Raw genomic sequence first — 18,620 nt, 5'->3', positions numbered from 1 at the left:
ACACCATCAATGCTTCACTTTGCATTTTCTCTCATTTTATTGCGGCATATGTTTTATTTTACTTGTCACATATTATATACCACAGCAGCTGAAGGGAGTATCCCATTATGCTTTGCGGTACCATTATAGAACTGATTGTGCCATAGAAAATGTACACAAAATCCCACACTTCAACTTCCAATTACTCTCTTAAATCAGGGAAGCTTAGACTTTTGTTTGAAAAAATATCACCCATAGAGTATTGTGAATCTATCAATAGCTCTCAGTATCTAAGCGGCTCTTGTTTATATTTTGTATACATTTGCTATGGAGCAAGCAGATATACTGCAATGCATGATGGGATACTCCTTTCAGCTGCTGTGATTATATACATGTGCTCTATGATGTTATTTAGCTTTGGGTGTAATTTATTTAATAGTACAAGCCAGGAAAGATAACTAGGCCTATGTCTTAGAAATTTGAGGAAATATGGTTGGAAATGCGACACAAGTGTACAGGGGTCATGAGTGATCTGACTTATAAGAAGATGGGGTCATGTTCTATAAATGGTTTGGAAACTGCTGCTTTAGTATATGACATAAATGACTTGGTAAATGAGATATGACAATATATAGCCTACATGTCAAAATCAGCTCCTTGAAAGAAGTCGATCTTAACAAAATCAATATGCTATGTCTAGGCCTATATACTATAACCTAAATTCCTTCGCAATTCAGAATAAGGTTATAGTAAATCATTGGCTCAAATTCAAAATTGTTACAGATATTTTTGATCTCTGAAAGTCACTGTAAGGCATGATGAGGAGTTATTTTATGTTCTACTCAGGTAGATATGACACAGATGATTCTTGACAATCTAGAGATGGTCTAAGTGTAGTATTTGTGTCGTCTGTCGGATTGATTTTCATATCGTCTGCTTTGCAATATGAAGAAAATAAGTAATGTCTTGTATAGTATTCCAGATGAAAAAATCAATATTTCATATGGTAAATATATAGCTTCACTGACTAGTAAGGACATTGTTAACCTATAAGTTTGAATTTCAAAATGGTGTACTTTCATTGTATAAATTTACAACATGTTGTATGCTTTAAAAACATAATTTGCAAGAGATTCAGTTTATGAATCAAATTGCCATGGGTATTTGTTCCAAGGATCAACATGCAAAATAGTAATAGATGCATGTAAATATGCTCATTCACACTCGATGGTACATCCACCCCAAAGCTAGACTGAATCATTCGTCGTTTACCGAACTGTGCATATTATTTGTGTTAAGCCCAATTCAGACTCCACATAGTAGCCGCAATATATAGTGGCCACGATGAAATCTGAGCTGTCTTTACGGTGGAATTTTCATCGGTAATCAGAGTTGAATTTTGTTCAACTTTTTTGCACTTTCTTGCGATATCGTGATTGGCTGTTGGAAAAATCATGGTTGTCATAATAAAAGGAAAACCTGATGCAGACCCCACATCGCAGCTGCGATGTTGCGATATATATCATTGCATTACATTGAAATTTTGTTGTGCTGACTTTAGGCACTAGGATCCACAACATGCTCATCTATCAGGGGAACAGTTCTTAAGCCCTAATACATTTATACATTCATTGAATGACCTTTGAAAATTTGGGTACTAAAACTCATACTCTGCAACTTGAGGTCAAATGTTGCACTATGATTATATAATTGAGGTTATTGGACTATGCCATTGGGATGAGGCTCTTTTGGTCCATATAGTGAGGCTTGATAGCTGAAAAACATAGCCTTCAAAAAGTGCTGGACTGAAGAAAATATATGTGTTTAATTTTTGTTGCGGATCATAGCGCAATTTCCAAGGTGTTACATTTTTTCTCAAAAGACCATTAAGGTCTTTGGGGAAAAATGTATCTTTAATATGAATGGTCAAATTTTTCAAATGATGGACAGCTTTTCCTCCAAGCTATATCATTAGATTTACATAGTTTACTTTGAGGACTGTTAAATATCAAAAATATCAATTTTTAATTATTTGCCATAAAATCTATATTATATCGCGCCAAAAATCAAAATTGATATTGGAAGGATATTCCTCATATTCAGAATGCAATTCGATATGTCTGATATGCTTTAATGCATTGCACCTTTTAAAACACTTACATATAAAAGCAGTACTTGGAAAAATGTAATTTAGAATATTTGGTTTATATTAAACAAAAATGTTTTGTTTTAAAAACGTGGGCACATAAAACGTGTGTGTCTTGACCATCCGTTTTGTACTTGTAGTGTTAGATTTATGTAAACCTGTCCACAGGTGAATTTCCCTATGGTGTTAACACGATCGTGCCCTGGCAAGTTTGAAACATTAGGATTATGTGCACATGCCTCTGTCAGCAGTAAGGTGTCGGGTATAGATGTGAGACACGAGGGTGCCAAATTTGACTCCTTCAAGTTACACATCCTGTGGGCTACTAGCAGACGACAGGAGTTGCAAATGTGAAATAAATATACAGGGTGAAACAAGAAAGAGTGATGTAATGGTGCAGGACTGTTAAGCTTAGCCTTGCATCTATTTTTCTGCTGTGAAAATGTTATATGCAATAATAAATGAACAAACAAACACATTTAAATGAAATGAAGTGAAGAATGAAATCATGTTCAGAACTAAATTAAGAAGTCAAATTAGGATTATTGGGCCAGGTTTGACATACAATGTCAAAATGTTTTTGTTTGTTTAATACTGCTAGTAAATCAAATTAGGATGATATATTGAGGGGTCAGTGACACAAAGACGAAACTCCATTTTTTGCGAAAATGAGATTTTGATATCAACATTTTCAGAAATATGAGCACTTTCCAATAAGGCATTGAATTAACTCCATTTAGCACCCCATTGAAATCAATGGCCAGTGAAACATACGACTACACAAGTCAATGTCAAATTATCTTCAAACTAATTTTTGTGTACTGACTCCTCGATATGCTCAGATTTTGATATCAATAGTGATATATAACGTCAGCGAGTTTGTTTTTTATTTGTTCATTTGTAGTGCCAAAAAAGTCTTTATATTATAGCTTTTGGCCTTGGAGATGCAAATTGTAGAGTTTGATAGGATTATGCTTAGCGTTATAATTAAAGTGGTTTTTTGATCCAAGTTGAGTCTCGTTACAGTATACTGTACTTTATGTGTTCAGCATGGGTTGTTATATGAGTATGCATACATGTTCATAATGGGTAGTAAACATTAAATAATGTCTTTTATGGCCAGGCATACTTGCAGAGTACAACATAGCAATAATAATCGGTATTTATGAAGAGTACAGCTGCTGTTATTATTCCGTTCATACACAGCTGGTCTGACAATCGCGTCTATTACATGTGATCAATATGCATTTGATTGTCAATTATTTACAGAATTTTTTAGCAGTGCCAAACTGCATACTGTTGAAAAAGAAATCCCATGGGATATCTCACCTGTCACCAGGGATAGTGCTCCCTATGTGTGGGTTCTGACAATAAATTTTACTGACAACACATTTTCCACAGGAATTCAAAAATTCAAAAATTCTTAATTTTAAAGCCATAATGTACAATCTTTTAAAATGAAATTGGTTAATTTTTTATCAAGCCTGATCTTTTTGGCATATTTGTTTGTTTGTTCACATGTCCCAACTTACACCTAAAATGGAATTGTATAATTTTTTTTTATTGCATTTCTTTTCTTGTGTTTATAGGATAACAGAGCAATTTTGATTTAATGTTATAATTTTTTAATGTCATAATTACGACATTAAATACCCATTACAGATCCATGTTAAACGTCCAAGGTAGTCAGTTGGGGGTACCCTTTCTTTTACCTCATTATTTTGGCATCCTTCCTGACAGTTATTACTAATAATTTAAGGCCTTGTCTTTTGAGGTGAGCGAGAGCGAGAGCTCGCCATCACTCGCCTAAAATGAAGCTGAGGAGAGCTTTTTATCACTCGCCTACATTTGCTGCAATAATAATACAAGTGATTACCAACACTCGCCTACAGCTCACCTGACAAGTTTTGAGGAGAATGATTTGTCACCTGCAATTTTCAAAAGACAATTATTTTCATCATTTTTGGTAAAGAATAACAAAAGATGAAAATCATATATTATGGCTTGATATGGCACTTGAATTTTAAAACATTTCTTTTCTTATGCTTTATGACGAATCTTAAATATTTAATTTTTCACACATTGTTATTTAATTTTAAAACATTTCTCTTCTTATGTTTTGTGACGAAAGTTAAATATATAATTTTTCACACATTGCTATTTAATTTGAAAACATTTCTTTTCTTATGTTTTGTGACGAATCTTAAATATTAATTTTTTCTCACATTGCTATTGAAACCAAGTATCTTGTATTTTAGTAATATACTGGTGTGAACAAGATGCTATCCTTCTGGAATAGTACCAGACAAATAGTACTAGTGATATGAAAGTTCAACACATTTATTCATTCTGGTAAATGCAGGTCATAGGACTAAGCCTGTGGGTATGATGTTGTTTCAAGGGATTCATCCCAAAATATATGCCTCTATTGGGAGAAAGTACATCAAAATATAGAGACACATTAATTTCCCTTGATATTACACACCAATGTTGTTACTGTCTCCCTCTCTCTCACTGGTAAATATAGGTCAGATGACTTTGCCCTCAGGTATGATGTTGTTGTGGTGCATCTTTACCGAGTTCGTTATCTATTGGGAGATGAGTACATCAAGTTAAAAGGATATGATTTTCCCGTAACAAAAGCAAAAGCGTGACAATGTAACCATGCTTTGGGATAGCTAAGGGACGGATGGTCTGCACTCTAAAATATGAGATCGCTTTTTCTATTTCTAGTAATGTATAATCGCAAATTGATGTCAAGCATCATCCATATGGGAAAACATGAGTTTGAATCGGAAATTATCAGAATTGATTTATCAAATGGTTGGTGTTAAATCTATTGTCAACTTCGCTTATGATAAAACTTGTATGTATGTTATTGTTTTTATTTCTTACGTCTGTCAAAAGAAAATGAGGAAGGAGCCTGATATTTCCACCAAAATTCACCAAATAAGGTGATGGGTCAAGAAATTAACAATTGAATGAAATTTGATGCAATTACCAACCAATGACATAGGTTGATCTAGCAACACTGTTAAATCATCTGTGGGAAGATTTAAATTTTATGTTATTTCTCTTTTTATGAAAAATTCATAAAAAGATGCTTCAGATGCATATGTGTAATTTAATAAGGTTACTGCACCCTTCTTTTCTCATTTGCAAAGAAGAAATTTCATCGCCTGAAATTTGACCCGGTATATCAAATGTTCATCTGATGACTTTGTGGTTATGTGCAACATTTTGGTCTCCAAGTCTGATGTGGTCACATAGGATTACCAAGAATTATCAGCTGGAATCGTGGGTCAAATCATTGAAAAATTGCTCAATTCATATCTTATCCATTGGTTTCTATGGGACATGAATCTACCAAAAGTTGCAGGTGCCTATGTCAAAAAGTCACCCAATTTATCTCTTAACCATTGCTGTCTATGGGACAAGAAGTTGTCAAAAGTCATGGGAACATCAATCAATCAATCAATCAATCAATCAATCAATCAATCAATCAATCAATTTAATTTAAAAATATTGCCAAATTGGGCTACCAAATCAAGGGCTTGGCAACCATGGATGTTTTCTATTCACTAGACTAGGGTCTCCAACATTTTCATCTGTAGGGACAGAGTTTGTTAACCTTAAATATTATGCTTGTTCACTCATGCAACATTGGGTCAACTTTTAGGCTTTGACTGTTGGATAGGGATAACTAAACTGTGGTGTTGGGATCGAGACCATTTTTGCTCGTAGTCATTCGGTAGCCAACCTATTGTCTACTTCATGAATAATTCATTATCAAAAGTCTGCTGCAGTTGCTGCAAGTACAGATATTTGGAATGATTTACTTAATTAGAACAAGCAAAGATGCATTAGTTGGCAAATAGATCGAGATAAATATTTAAGTCAAACAAATTGCACAGTTTTGTGTGATTTTCATTAAATTATACTCAAATTGCTTTGGGTTACCATTACAAATTTTTGATAATGTACATAAAAATATTATTTGTAATTCTGAAAAGTGGTGAATTCCATTTGAGTACTTAATTTTATGTAAGCATCAATCTTTTTAAAGAAAATGAGTGATTTTTGTGATTACGCAACCTGTTGCCCCAAAGCATTTCCACATATCTTTTAAAAGGCTCTATTTTTTACTGTAACTCGTTTTCACAACTAAGAAAACAGAAAAAGCACACTTTCTCACTTAAAATTCCTCATAGATCTAGGCATTTAGTTGAAATCTGTCCCAATTATTAAAAATGTAAATTTCAGATTATGTTGGCTTCCATTTAATGAAAAAAAATCCAAAAGGTTATAAATAGGCCTCTGAATCATATAGTATTCAGCTGCAGACTTATTATAACTCTTGACTTTTGTTTGCTCTAGATTTTTTGATCAGAGAGTACTCATTGTTTCCTTAGCATCAATCTGGTAATGGGCTATTCAGTTGAAATCCACACTCCCCATGTGGAAGATTTTGGAAATATCTTCCACAGAGGGAGTATGGATTTCAAATGGAATGAACACATTAGTAGCTCCATTTGTAACTCATCCTCCCACAGTGGAAGATTCAGATTGAATCTTTCTCAGAGGGTATATGAAATTCAAATGGAACTGCCTAATGTGTTCATTCCATTTGAAATTCATACTCCCCTTGTGGCAGATATTTCCATAATATTCCACAGGGGTAGTGTGGATTTTAAATGGAATAGCCCAGTGATCATGCTCACGAAACAGGCAACATAGATGGGTGCATAATACAAACTATGGGAGTTTACACTGCAACATAGGAGTCTGATTCATGGATTACATGCATGGCTTTGTAGTGTGTACTTCGGTAATCAATCTGGGCTTGTCTCGGGGAGACAATTACTGAAAGAAAAACTCTTTCAGGAAAAGTAAAAAAAACGGGTTTTGTCTTGGTGGGAGTAAATTTGTTCACAATAGATGTCGCTCAATACATGTCAGGGATTTTGCTGCATATTTTCACAAGGCTGTGGTACTATGTACGACTACGCGATTCAACTGACTGCCTTATTATCAGCATGAAAAGATGTTATAGTTGAGTAGTAGGAGCGTTGCTATGGATATTTGGAAAGAGGTACAGAACTTCAAAGGTGATTTTTCTTCATAAGATCATCACTGATTGTCAACTTTATATTACAATTTATATTTTGTGGAAATCACATTGTACATGGTATATGTTGTTACGAGGGATCCGCTTGTGTATGAACTTAGTTTCTAAATGATTTGACATGTACAACAATCATAGGATATGTTTGTGTTTGTGGGTAGGGCTGGGCTGGTTTGTGGGGATGTGCTTGCATTACACGAGGCTTTGCTAGCTCAGCTATATTTCTTAAAACTCCCATTTCCAAAATGACTGATTAGTTGTAGTCCATTTATTTGCGTGGAATTACCATTCAAGCTGTTTCCGCTAGTAAAGCTCAATCTTTTCAGATGATAAGGGCAGAGGCTCTAATGAGGTGTTTCAGAGTTTCTATTCATCATGTTCTTGATTCAGAAATAGATTGTGATTTGTCGTGGGCCAAGGTGATAATTTGTAGAATGCAATGGGCTATTCCATTTGAAACCCACATTCCCCCTGGAGTGTTTTTCAAGTGGATTTGGCAAGGGTAAATTATTTTGTAACTCATACTCCCTCTGTATAATAGCTTTACCTATATCTTCCACAACTAGAGTGAGTATTTCAAATGGAAGTTACCCAATTGTCTATTCTATTTGAAACTCACACTCCCGCTGTGGAAGACTTAAGCTAAATCTCCCACAGAGGGAGTGTAATTTCAAATAAAATGGCTCAATGAGGCTTTTTGGGCCTCAAGTAGTGTTCTCTAATTGGAGGTTACATGTTTGTAACGGCCCTGTATTAGCTAAATGCACCTATTTGAGATCAATTTGAGAAATATGATACGAAAGAAAAGTTACAAATTAAACCTTCTAGTTCCAGTGTGAAAAAGCAAACTACGATTTGTCTTTTAATACAACCATGAAAGCTTTTAAAATTAATATGTTGAGCAGCTATAGAGAAGTGCAATATCCAGCAATTCATGTGGCCATGTCGATGTTGTAACTTAACATAGTCCATGCAAATGGTGAATGTATGGCAACATTAATCACCAATAGAGAGCTATAAGGCAAGGCTGCCGTATGTAAGGATAAATGATGGAAGAAACACAAATGAAAGGAAATAAAGGTATAAATTCAAATTCTCGCAGGTCCAATGCAGGCCGCAGAAAATTGACCATTTTATGGGGGCTATTTTATCAACATTCTTCAGAAAAATCACCCTGGTCCATTCAATTTCGCTCATTTTATGGGGTCTATTTTAGACAAACGGGCCTCCCAGTATTCTATGAGCCTGGTACAATGTGGAAAAGGCTGCCGGGCGTTATTTTCCATTTACACTTTGTGTGATACAGAAATTAGAAGCTTGCACAATGTTTGTTTCATTGCCATGCAAGTTGCTTCTTGGTGTGAATGACCTAGACTGCAATTTTCTCAGCAACAGCTTTGGCATTCTTGATTAAATCCTATGTTTGTAGACGATACAAAATTCTCTGACACAATATACCTGATATTCTTACACCATAAAGAAAATAATGCGTTTGATTGCACTTACAGGCTTTGCTCTAGATACTTAAGGTCCATGGACAGGTGGATTTATTCATCTAGTCGGGGTATAAATGTTTATGATTTGGTCTAGTTTTCTGTTGATGACTTATGTTATATATTGTCTATGTCAGAAATGAGCTTGACAAAGGCTCAATCTTATAATTGATTGACATACATGTAAACTTAATCCTTGGAGGATTCAACTTGATGTTTTATTCTATGGACATGAAAGTAACTTCTTGATTTAGTCAGTAAACCCATCTAATGTTCTGAAAACTGGTCCAGGCTATAGAGTACCGAAGTGTGACATCATGAAATTTTATTTTTTGCATTTCAGTATTTTCATGACCATATTTCAGTAGAACATGATGAAATACATCCACTGTTTGGAACCAGGCCAATTTACACTGATTTCAATGGGGCTAATTAGGTATTCATGCGGCCATATCTCGGGCCCTCATGATCCGATTCCCACCAAATTTGGACTGTGGATGTTTTTCATCATGCTCCACTGATACATGGTATTCAAAAGAAAAAAATGCAAAAAAAGTTTTATGTGACGTCATCACTTCGGTACTCTATAGTGGTCTAACTTGATGAAGGTTGATAAAGGTGCTAAAGCTATTTTTTAGCATTAATATACATGGTAGAATACTTCTTGTTTGTTAGGTTTCTTGTAGATTTTATATTTCAGTTATATATCATGTGTCTTGATACATTTTTATAGAAGACACTTGTTTGTAATCTAATCTTCGTACAAAAAATTTGTATTAAACGTGCTACCTTGTTTGTTAGGGTTCTTGTAGACTTAATATTTCAGGTATATATCATGTGTCTTGATGCATTTTTAAAGAAGAAACATGTTTGTAATCTGATCTTTATATGTAATGAGGGCTGTGTCATTCAAAAATGTGTGTTAAAAGTGCTGACTCTTGGTTGTCAAACAGTTTAGTATAAAATCAATTTTTGCCATTAACAGCTGGTGGCAATTTCTTTTGATCAAACAAGAAATAAATTAATTGAACCAAAATAAGTAAATATTTGAGCTCAAATGTTTGATAGTAAAGTCATATTAATATTAGGTTTGGGGTTTGATGACATTCCCTTACATATTAGGATTGGGTTACTATAGAAATACTGGTATATTCCTTACTAATGGTTTCTATTTTTCATTTTGTTCTTTCAGACCATATGTTAATTAAACCATGGCCAGCCGACAGGATGATAATCAATTTGATGATGCTATGGAGGAGGCTGAGAGTGATCTTTTGACCTCAAAAGGCATCATGTCTCAAGATTCAGGCTATTCAAATGACATCGATGCACCAAGTCTAACCAGAACCAATGGTGAACTACCCGAGTCTGAAAATGCAGAATCGGACTGCGGTGGGGAAATCACAGAAGAGGTCAACGGTGGGGATGACGTGATGAATAATTATAGTGAGGACCATTATCCGGAAGATAGACATGAAAGCGATGATGATTTTGAAGTGGACTATAATGGGCATAGGGCTAATGGATATGCAGATGACCAAAGATACACTCATGAGGAGGTCACAGAAAGTGACCGAATCTATGAGGACAACCCACAGCTAAATGATGAACCTGAGGAGCACTACCAGGAAGAGCACCCCCACAGTGAAATGGTAGAGTCGCATCAAGTGGCTGAGGAAGATTACACACCAGAGGAATATGACACCAATGTAGGAGCCCAAGTTGATGGTGAGATTGAAAGTGAAGTGGTGGAAAATAACAACACCAATCCGGTACAGGAATATTACAATGATAACGTCGATGAAGAAGGGGATGAACAAAGATATGCAAGGAATCAAGTGGAATATACGGAGAGTGATTTGCCCGATTCGCAGGTTATTTCCAGCGCGGATAGCAATGAAGCAGAAGGGGCTGATATTGAATATAATCCAGCCGCTCAGGAGGATTATGAAGAAGAAGATTCCTATCAAGATGAACCTGATCAATGGATGGAGTGTGATAGCGTTGAACTCACAACCCCTGGTGCAAATCCCACTCATATAGAGGAGGGTTTGAATAAAACCAGGCAGGCTGAACTCGGAGAGAATGATTCGGTCGAGGCCGATCAGGAAGAGCCTCCACTATTAGCTCCACTCGCAAGCAGTGAAGCCAAAATATTTCTTGATCATAGTGAACCTATTGTGATGGAATTAAAGTCAGAACCAGTTGTGATCGAGAAACCATCTGTGTTGGATCAGGACGATCTTAATGACTTGGAGGATAAATTTAATGATGATACAGAGGATAAATTTATTGATGTGGAAGACATTAATGATATGAAAGAACCAGACATTCCAATTCATGAGGATAAATTTAAGGCCATTGTGCCTGATCTGAACAGTTTTAAACCAATTTCTGTATCACATGAGACTAAATCAGAACCTGATAGGACTCAATTTGGAGAAAGAAAAGAGATGATGAGAACATCTCCTGATTCTCCTCCTGAGCAGTCACCAATTATGCCAATACGAAGAGAGCAACAGATATCCCCTAATAATAACACAGCTGTACCTATGCAGAAAAACACCACCATAACCACGCCCACTAGTCAAGTTCCAAGAAAAGTGATTCGACAAGCACCAGGGGCTGCTACACGTACACCTCCTGTGCAAGCTCAAAGTCAGCCACCAAGAAGCCAGCAACCTCCTCTTGGAGAGAGGAGAATGCTATCCCAGAATTCTCCATCGTCCCCAAATCCTCCTGCACTGAATACAGATAGAAGTCCTATGGTGAAATCAGAAAGAAGGCAAGACACAGATCAAGGAATGCTGGGAATGAAACCTAAAGCAGAAACTGGTGGCGGTGGTCAGCAACGGTCAATGAAACCTGCTCCAGGAAGTGCCAAGCCAGTAGCTTCTATAGGCAATGTCAACCCGGTAGCATCGTTGAAGTCAAGATTACAGAGTGAGCGACAGGCCATGCTTGAATTGAGAAAACCCTAGCTGTTACTGCCCAACAGAATAATGTGCAGCAACATGCTAGGAGGACTCAAAATGCACCGAGACGGCCTGCTGCAGGGGGCTCCTCAGAGCCACAGAAAACAAGTCCTGTCAGTGCTAGGCACAATGATGAATATTCATCGGTTTCATCACTCAGGAGAGGACAGGAAAATCGTCAGGGGCAAGATAACCGACGCGGGCAGGATATTAATCATCGTCCATCTCCTGTATCTCCTATGTCTGGTAACAATTCGCAAGCAATACCACAACAGTCTACACAACTGAACAGATCACCAAGACCACCTCCACAAAGATCTTCACCAGAGGGAGGTAGAACAGCAACAAAGCCATCCACATCTCCTGCAAGGAGGATAACAGGTCCAGCACGATCTCAGCAGCAAACTCGTCAGGAACAGCCACGCAACAACTCCAATGCCAACCATCTACCTGCTGGTGGAAGGCTAGACCACTCTAAATCCAACTCATTACCAAGTGCCTTAAATCAAGGCAATTCTGCCGTCAATAACAGATCCTTCGCCGCCTACGATGTCCAGGAAACACAGTCCAATGCTTCGGGTGAAGTGGTTTTTGATGATTGTGCAGAATGTGGAGCGTATCTCGAAGATAAAATCATGAGTTACCAAGATGAACCGGCATCAGGGCAGGTTGAGAAATACGCCAACCACAACAGCGGAAGAGAATATCGGGCACCTGCAGCAAAAGAAGTAGGTCCGATACGACGTCGTAATAGTTATGAGATGGCAAATCGTATGTCCTCCAGTGAAGAGGAAGATGACGACATCAATGGTTTATTTGCTCCTCCTAGTCATCTAACGCAGCACAGAAAGGAGGATTTAAGCTCACTAATTGCTACAAATGGTAGCAAGTATGATAATGTGGACAATAAACTTAACGACGACAGACCAGCTATTCCATCCACTGGTGTCGACGATAACCTATTGGCTAAATTAGCAGAGAGAGAATTAGCAAACCTATGGAAATCACACGAGAGGCTTAAACCGAGTGAATCTACCGATAGCGGGATTAGACAAGATTCAAGTCGCCAGTCGACGGCGTCAGATTATTCCAGTCCTCCCATGACTCCGGGAGAGCATAATAACAGACCTGAACCAAGGAAAGTACTACCCAATATTAGTCCTATGGAATACGATGTAATTGGACTTAGACTAGCTGGGCATTCAGCAACCATTAATGACAATAACATGGATCTTAGTAGTAATCCTCTACAACCGGAGGAAGATCAATTCTCGGACGCGGAAGAGAACGACACTCCTGCAGCCTCTAGTTCAAATCCAAACGGCTCATCGGATCAGTATGTTGATGGCAACTCAACTTATTCAGGCTCATCGTTAGATTATGGAACGGAAACTCCCGATTCAGGAACCTACTCCGGACGTAATATGCCGCGAAGTACCAACCACGACCAAGGGCCCCAAGTGAATATCAAAGAGACAATGAAGGAATTACAAGACGCGTTGTCCACCAGCAAGAGTGCCCTAATGAAGACGCCCTCGTTTTACGTCCAAGAAGCGCCACCAGAGCCTGTGTGGATTTTACAACCGCATACTGTGAAGAAGATGGCAGAAGATGCTAGGAAGGCTAGAATTACAGAAGAGAGGAAAAAGAGGTAAGTTCCTAGGGGTGGGTTCAAAAAGATTTGCTATGTATCAGAAGTGCCAAACTCGGCTTGTATAAAAGAACGAAGTAAACCTACAGGTCTTTCAACTGAATTGTCCATCATGTAACCCTTGTATGTTGTACACATGGGCATACGGTGCAGCTGGAACCATTGCAGAAATGACAAATCATGCTGTTGCGATAATATTACTGAGTAGACTGCATCTATCTTAAGCTGTGTATGCTATATGCATGTGATGGGTATGTTCCATGATGATCATAAATTATTTGAAAGACCTGTAACACTAGGTTCAGAAACTCTGGTTGGGTGTGCTTTATAGATACATAGCATGTTTTTACTGAATCAAACATACATAAGAGCTTCATGGGTGTGTTGCATCCTACAAGATAATATGTGACCAGATCTGATCCATTCAGGCTAAAGGTGGCAATAATGAAACGGGGTGTAGGCAAAAAGTGAGAGGAAAACAATAAAAAACATTATAAAATTGATATATAAAAGGTTCATAACTTTGCAACCAAGTATTCAAGAGACTTGGGGATTCAATCAGTAGGTGTAGGTACTGAGCAAGTTAAGTTAGTAATGGTTTTCAATTTTCAAAATTTCCGACTTGGCCTGAGTGGATCAGATTGGGTCATGTATGAAGAATTCAGATGCAAAAAGTGATCATATATCCCATCACTACCATATGTTTTTTTTGTATTAATATTGATTATTTTAATATGAAGAATATCATAACAAATTTCGAAATAAAAGGTGAATAGTTTATTATTAAAATTATTTCAATAGAAAATCCTTTAAAAAGCACTGGCATACAAAAATATTTAGACAAAATGAAATTTAATGGTGCTATTTATGACAGAACTAACACAAGGCAGTCTCAGGATATACTGCATTTTACATCTGAAATTTTATAAGTTACCACATTTTGTTATACTGTAAAAACTTGATAGTTAGCATATGTGCTACTGCTTACTATTGAGCGCTTTTAAAACATGCAAACATGAAGAGCCCCAACCACAAAAGTGTAAAGGGTTTTAAGCAAATCATCGATACACATAATTATATACGAACAAGTAAACCTGCAAATGTGTGTCTCAACCCCATTAGCTCAGTTGGTAAACCGCCGGACTTTGGTACAATTTCATGTTTTCAAAAGCACTTGAAAGAAAGCACATATGCTAACTATCAAGTTTTTACGGTATGTGACATGATCTGGTCCATGGAGGCCAAAGTTGAAATTGAGATAAAGACAAAAATAGGGAGTAAACAAACAATAAAATACATAAGAAAATAGACATCACAAAACTTCAGAGCCAAGTATGCTAGACCTTTGATGTATTCAGTAACTAGCCTAATGTTGGTATAAGTTAATGATCATAGTAACTCAATTTTCAAAAATGCCTCCTTTTGCCCCCATGGACTAGACCGTGTCACATATCATGTAGGCCTGCATGTAGTATTATATCATTTAGGTTCTTTTTTCAGATGTCAGCATGGATAAGGAGACTGATAGATCGTATGATTTGTGGATTTCATGCCAAAATCCTGTTTTCCTGCCATAAGCTTTTGAATTAACCAAAACCAAAGTAGTTACTTCTGATGATTTTATTTTCATTTGACTTATTTCATTCCATCTAGGTCACTGTTCTAATTCGTCCAATCTGTGCTACATGTAACTACGGTTTATCGTTCTGGTTTTATTTTCTGGTTTCCAAATGTTATGATGTATTTTGGTGTTTTCCTTTAGTTCAGTAACAAATATTATTACCAGAATCTTTGTGGCAAAATAATGACAAATCGTAATAATTTGGTATGATAGGATTATTTATATCCTTGCAAAAATTAACAATTTGTGAAAAATTTGCAAAATATTCGTAAAATTTGTATTTTTGTCGTCTGCTGGCCTACAGTGCACACAGAGTTAATCTACACTGTCCGGCTTTATAACCCTTGGGATTGCCGCCATGTTATTAATTTGTGCAAATTTTTGCTGGTACACGACACTCTAGAGAGCTAATTAACTTCTTTTAGCTAGCGAATTTACTGCAATGGTCAAGGGAAATTGTGGCCGGGTGACTGCACAGTAAATGATTTGTGGTTAACGTTACAGATTCGGTTTACAATGTGGATTGACAATTCAAAGGTTGTTTGGTTTGTGACTTAGCTATACTTTGTGTTAATGCTCTTAACATAGTCCACATTGGAATTGGAATGGCAGAACGTTGTATGTACAATAGCTGCTATTTGATCAAATTTGTCATTGGGTAGGAAAAACCGCCTATATATGGACGAAAGAGATAACAGACCGCGTTTAAGCAGTCAAAGTCTCAGCATCACACAGACGCGCTGGACGCGAGTTGTTATTCAGATTGAATCCCTTTCAACAACGAAACAAGCTAAAGATATCTAATTCACACGATTCTTTCATATGGAATGTCCATTTGTCATTGCCGCTCAACCTTACAAGAAGATCACGGAATTTCTCTGTTGATATCAGCAATAAAACTAAAGAATAAAGCGGTATTATTTCATGTATTTAGCTGCTGCCGCCAAAGAGATCTCGTTCATGTTTACGCATACATTCCATACATGACGAATTTTACGCGCTCATGCGTAACCTTGCGTTCGCATATACGCTACTGGGCTGTGTCACGGATCACAGTCCAGTAGATTCTTTCATATGGAATGTCCATTTGTCATTGCCGCTCAACCTTACAAGAAGATCACGGAATTTCTCTGTTGATATCAGCAATAAAACTAAAGAATAAAGCGGTATTATTTCATGTATTTAGCTGCTGCCGCCAAAGAGATCTCGTTCATGTTTACGCATACATTCCATACATGACGAATTTTACGCGCTCATGCCTAACGCGTATGCGTAACCTTGCGTTCGCATATACGCTACTGGACTGTGTCACGGATCACAGGATTAACAACACTTGGCTCCTGTACAAAGGTATAGGAAGAGTTGTTGAAGGGCAAATGACACATAGGAGGCTTTTCCTGCCCAATGAAAAATGGGGTGATGCTGAACATGCTCTATCAGGGTCATTCTGAAGATATTGGTTGTTGAATAAGTCATATTTATCTCGAAGGTAAATGCTCAAACATACAAACAGGAACACCATGTGCTTTGGTGGCTAGAATCAAAAAGGCAACTTGGGAATAGAGTTACCAAACCTGCAATTTAGTAGTCAAATTGGGTACATTTTGGAGATTTTCATAGATTGCTTTTCCATATAGAACCAATAGCTAAGAAAAAAATTGGGTTACTTTTTGGCATTGGCTGCGCTGCATGTTTTTGGTAATTTTTTGTCCTATAGAAAAATACCCTGTTTCATCTTAAATATAGCTATTGTACTTACTACCTACATGCTTGCCTATGTTTACGATCAATTGCCTATTACTTCTATAATGGATGGTAGGATTTTAAGCTAAACCTCGCTTAGTGTTTGTATTTCCTTGTTTGATTTCTTGTCAAAGCAGGACAGAAGTAGGTCAATTGAAAGCGTCAGATGTAAATATGTGATATATCAAACCTGCCCTCATCAATTCATGAAAATCCTCCGGACGAGAACCATAAAAAATTGTTTTATGCGGTCTTATGGTAAATGTAGTATTAAACGCCTATCATCACCCACACCCTTTTAAAAAAACAAAAAGCTGACAAACAAATAAGTTGTCATAAATAAACAAATAACAATGAAAAACCCACAAGGCAGCCTAAGCTCACCTAAGTCATTTGGGCTGTTCCAATTAAAATCCACGCTACCCCTGTGGAAGATTTAGCTGAAGTCTTCCACAGAGGGAGTATGAGTTTTGACTAGTATAGGCAAATTGGGTAACTTCCATTTGAAATACTTGCTCCAGTTGCAGAAGGTAGCCATAATACAGGGGGAGTATGGGTTTCAAAATGATTAACCCTGACCATTTACATTTGAAAAACATACTCCCCCTGTGGAAGATATTTTCAAAATCTTCCACAGGGGTAGTGTGGATTTCAACTGGAATAGCCCATTTGTTATTCTTCTCCTACTTGTTTGAGCGATTTAAATCAAACAGCCATAAGCATTTACCTGATGCCTTTTGTAGTGAAGATAATTGTCAAACAATTCGCACCTTAATTGTTTTGTTATTGTTTGTTCTTGTGGGTAGGCTTTTCCTTTGTAATTGCAGTGGATTAATAGGCAAACAGGGAGCAGCGTGGCACACTGGTTACAGTCTTTGCCTTTGGTGCAAGAGGTCCCGGGTTCAAATCTCCACAAGACAACAACAAAAAAAAGAGAGAGAGAAAATATACCCTATTGTTACCCCATAAGACAAATAGTGTACAGATCATGATAACTAACTATTCCTCTATAGGATTTACACAAATATTTGACAAGAAACATGAAATAAATTGCATTACAAGCAAGTGCAAAATTACTGGGACACTTGTGCAGTTCAGTGACCCTTCCCTTCCTTTATTCAATGGTATGTACCAAACACCTCAATTTGAAATATGTGGCATGTTTGCTCCAATATTGGTTGATGAGGGCAGGAGATGGTTTGGCATACATGTTCATGTAGGTGCTGCTTGAATCTATACAATTGAAATATAATATGGTGAACATCATAAGGACGATTTTACGTAACCACATACACGAAATATGAACAAGCATCCCAGGGAATTTTGCCCTTGATTGTAGATTGCAATTTTCACATGTACATTAAAAAGTAGACATATGGTTGATGTGTAAGAGGACTTGATGATCACTGTGGTGAGAGATGCTTCTGTACTGTTCTCATTTCTTGTACTAATTTATCTGTTATCACAACAAATACATGTTAGTAAAGCTCAATTCATTGTCCAATCACAACCAAGGAGCAATCAGTCACTGACCAATGACATGCTTCGTTACTTCCTACATCAAATAATACAATCCAGTTAATTGGCCGAAATGTATTTGTGTGTGCTAGCTTTTGAAGTATGAATTGGTTATAAAAAGCCAGTAAGACATGATGTACTAGTAATTTTGAGAATGACTCACAGTTGAAGGACTAACTAAAAGTCAGATTTATTTTCACCTTTGATATATGATGTAATGATTTTGTCAGCTCTGACTCAAAACTAACTGTGGAAAGATTGGATGAAATGTTGGAATAGCATGAAGCGGAAAAACATAGCAAATATGGAATAGTTATCATGATTTTTAAAATGCTTGCGTACCCTGCACAATATTTGTATCTTGTTGGG

General features: G+C 36.9%; 1 protein-coding gene across 1 annotated transcript in view; it reads left to right on the top strand.

Moving 5' to 3' along the window:
• The window catches only part of LOC140171428 (uncharacterized), a 392,810-nt gene that overhangs the window by 125,001 nt on the left and 249,189 nt on the right, over nt 1-18,620 (top strand). Inside the window, 2 exon segments of the mRNA XM_072194688.1 lie at nt 9,936-11,707; nt 11,710-13,369. Of these exon segments, the coding sequence (XP_072050789.1) occupies nt 9,955-11,707; nt 11,710-13,369 (3,413 nt within the window). The 5' untranslated portion in view covers nt 9,936-9,954.

Source organism: Amphiura filiformis, chromosome 15 (assembly GCF_039555335.1).
Source record: "Amphiura filiformis chromosome 15, Afil_fr2py, whole genome shotgun sequence".
Lineage (NCBI taxonomy): Eukaryota > Metazoa > Echinodermata > Ophiuroidea > Amphilepidida > Amphiuridae > Amphiura > Amphiura filiformis.
Note: the sequence above shows the minus strand (reverse complement) of the source record. Positions and strands in the feature narration are given on the sequence as shown.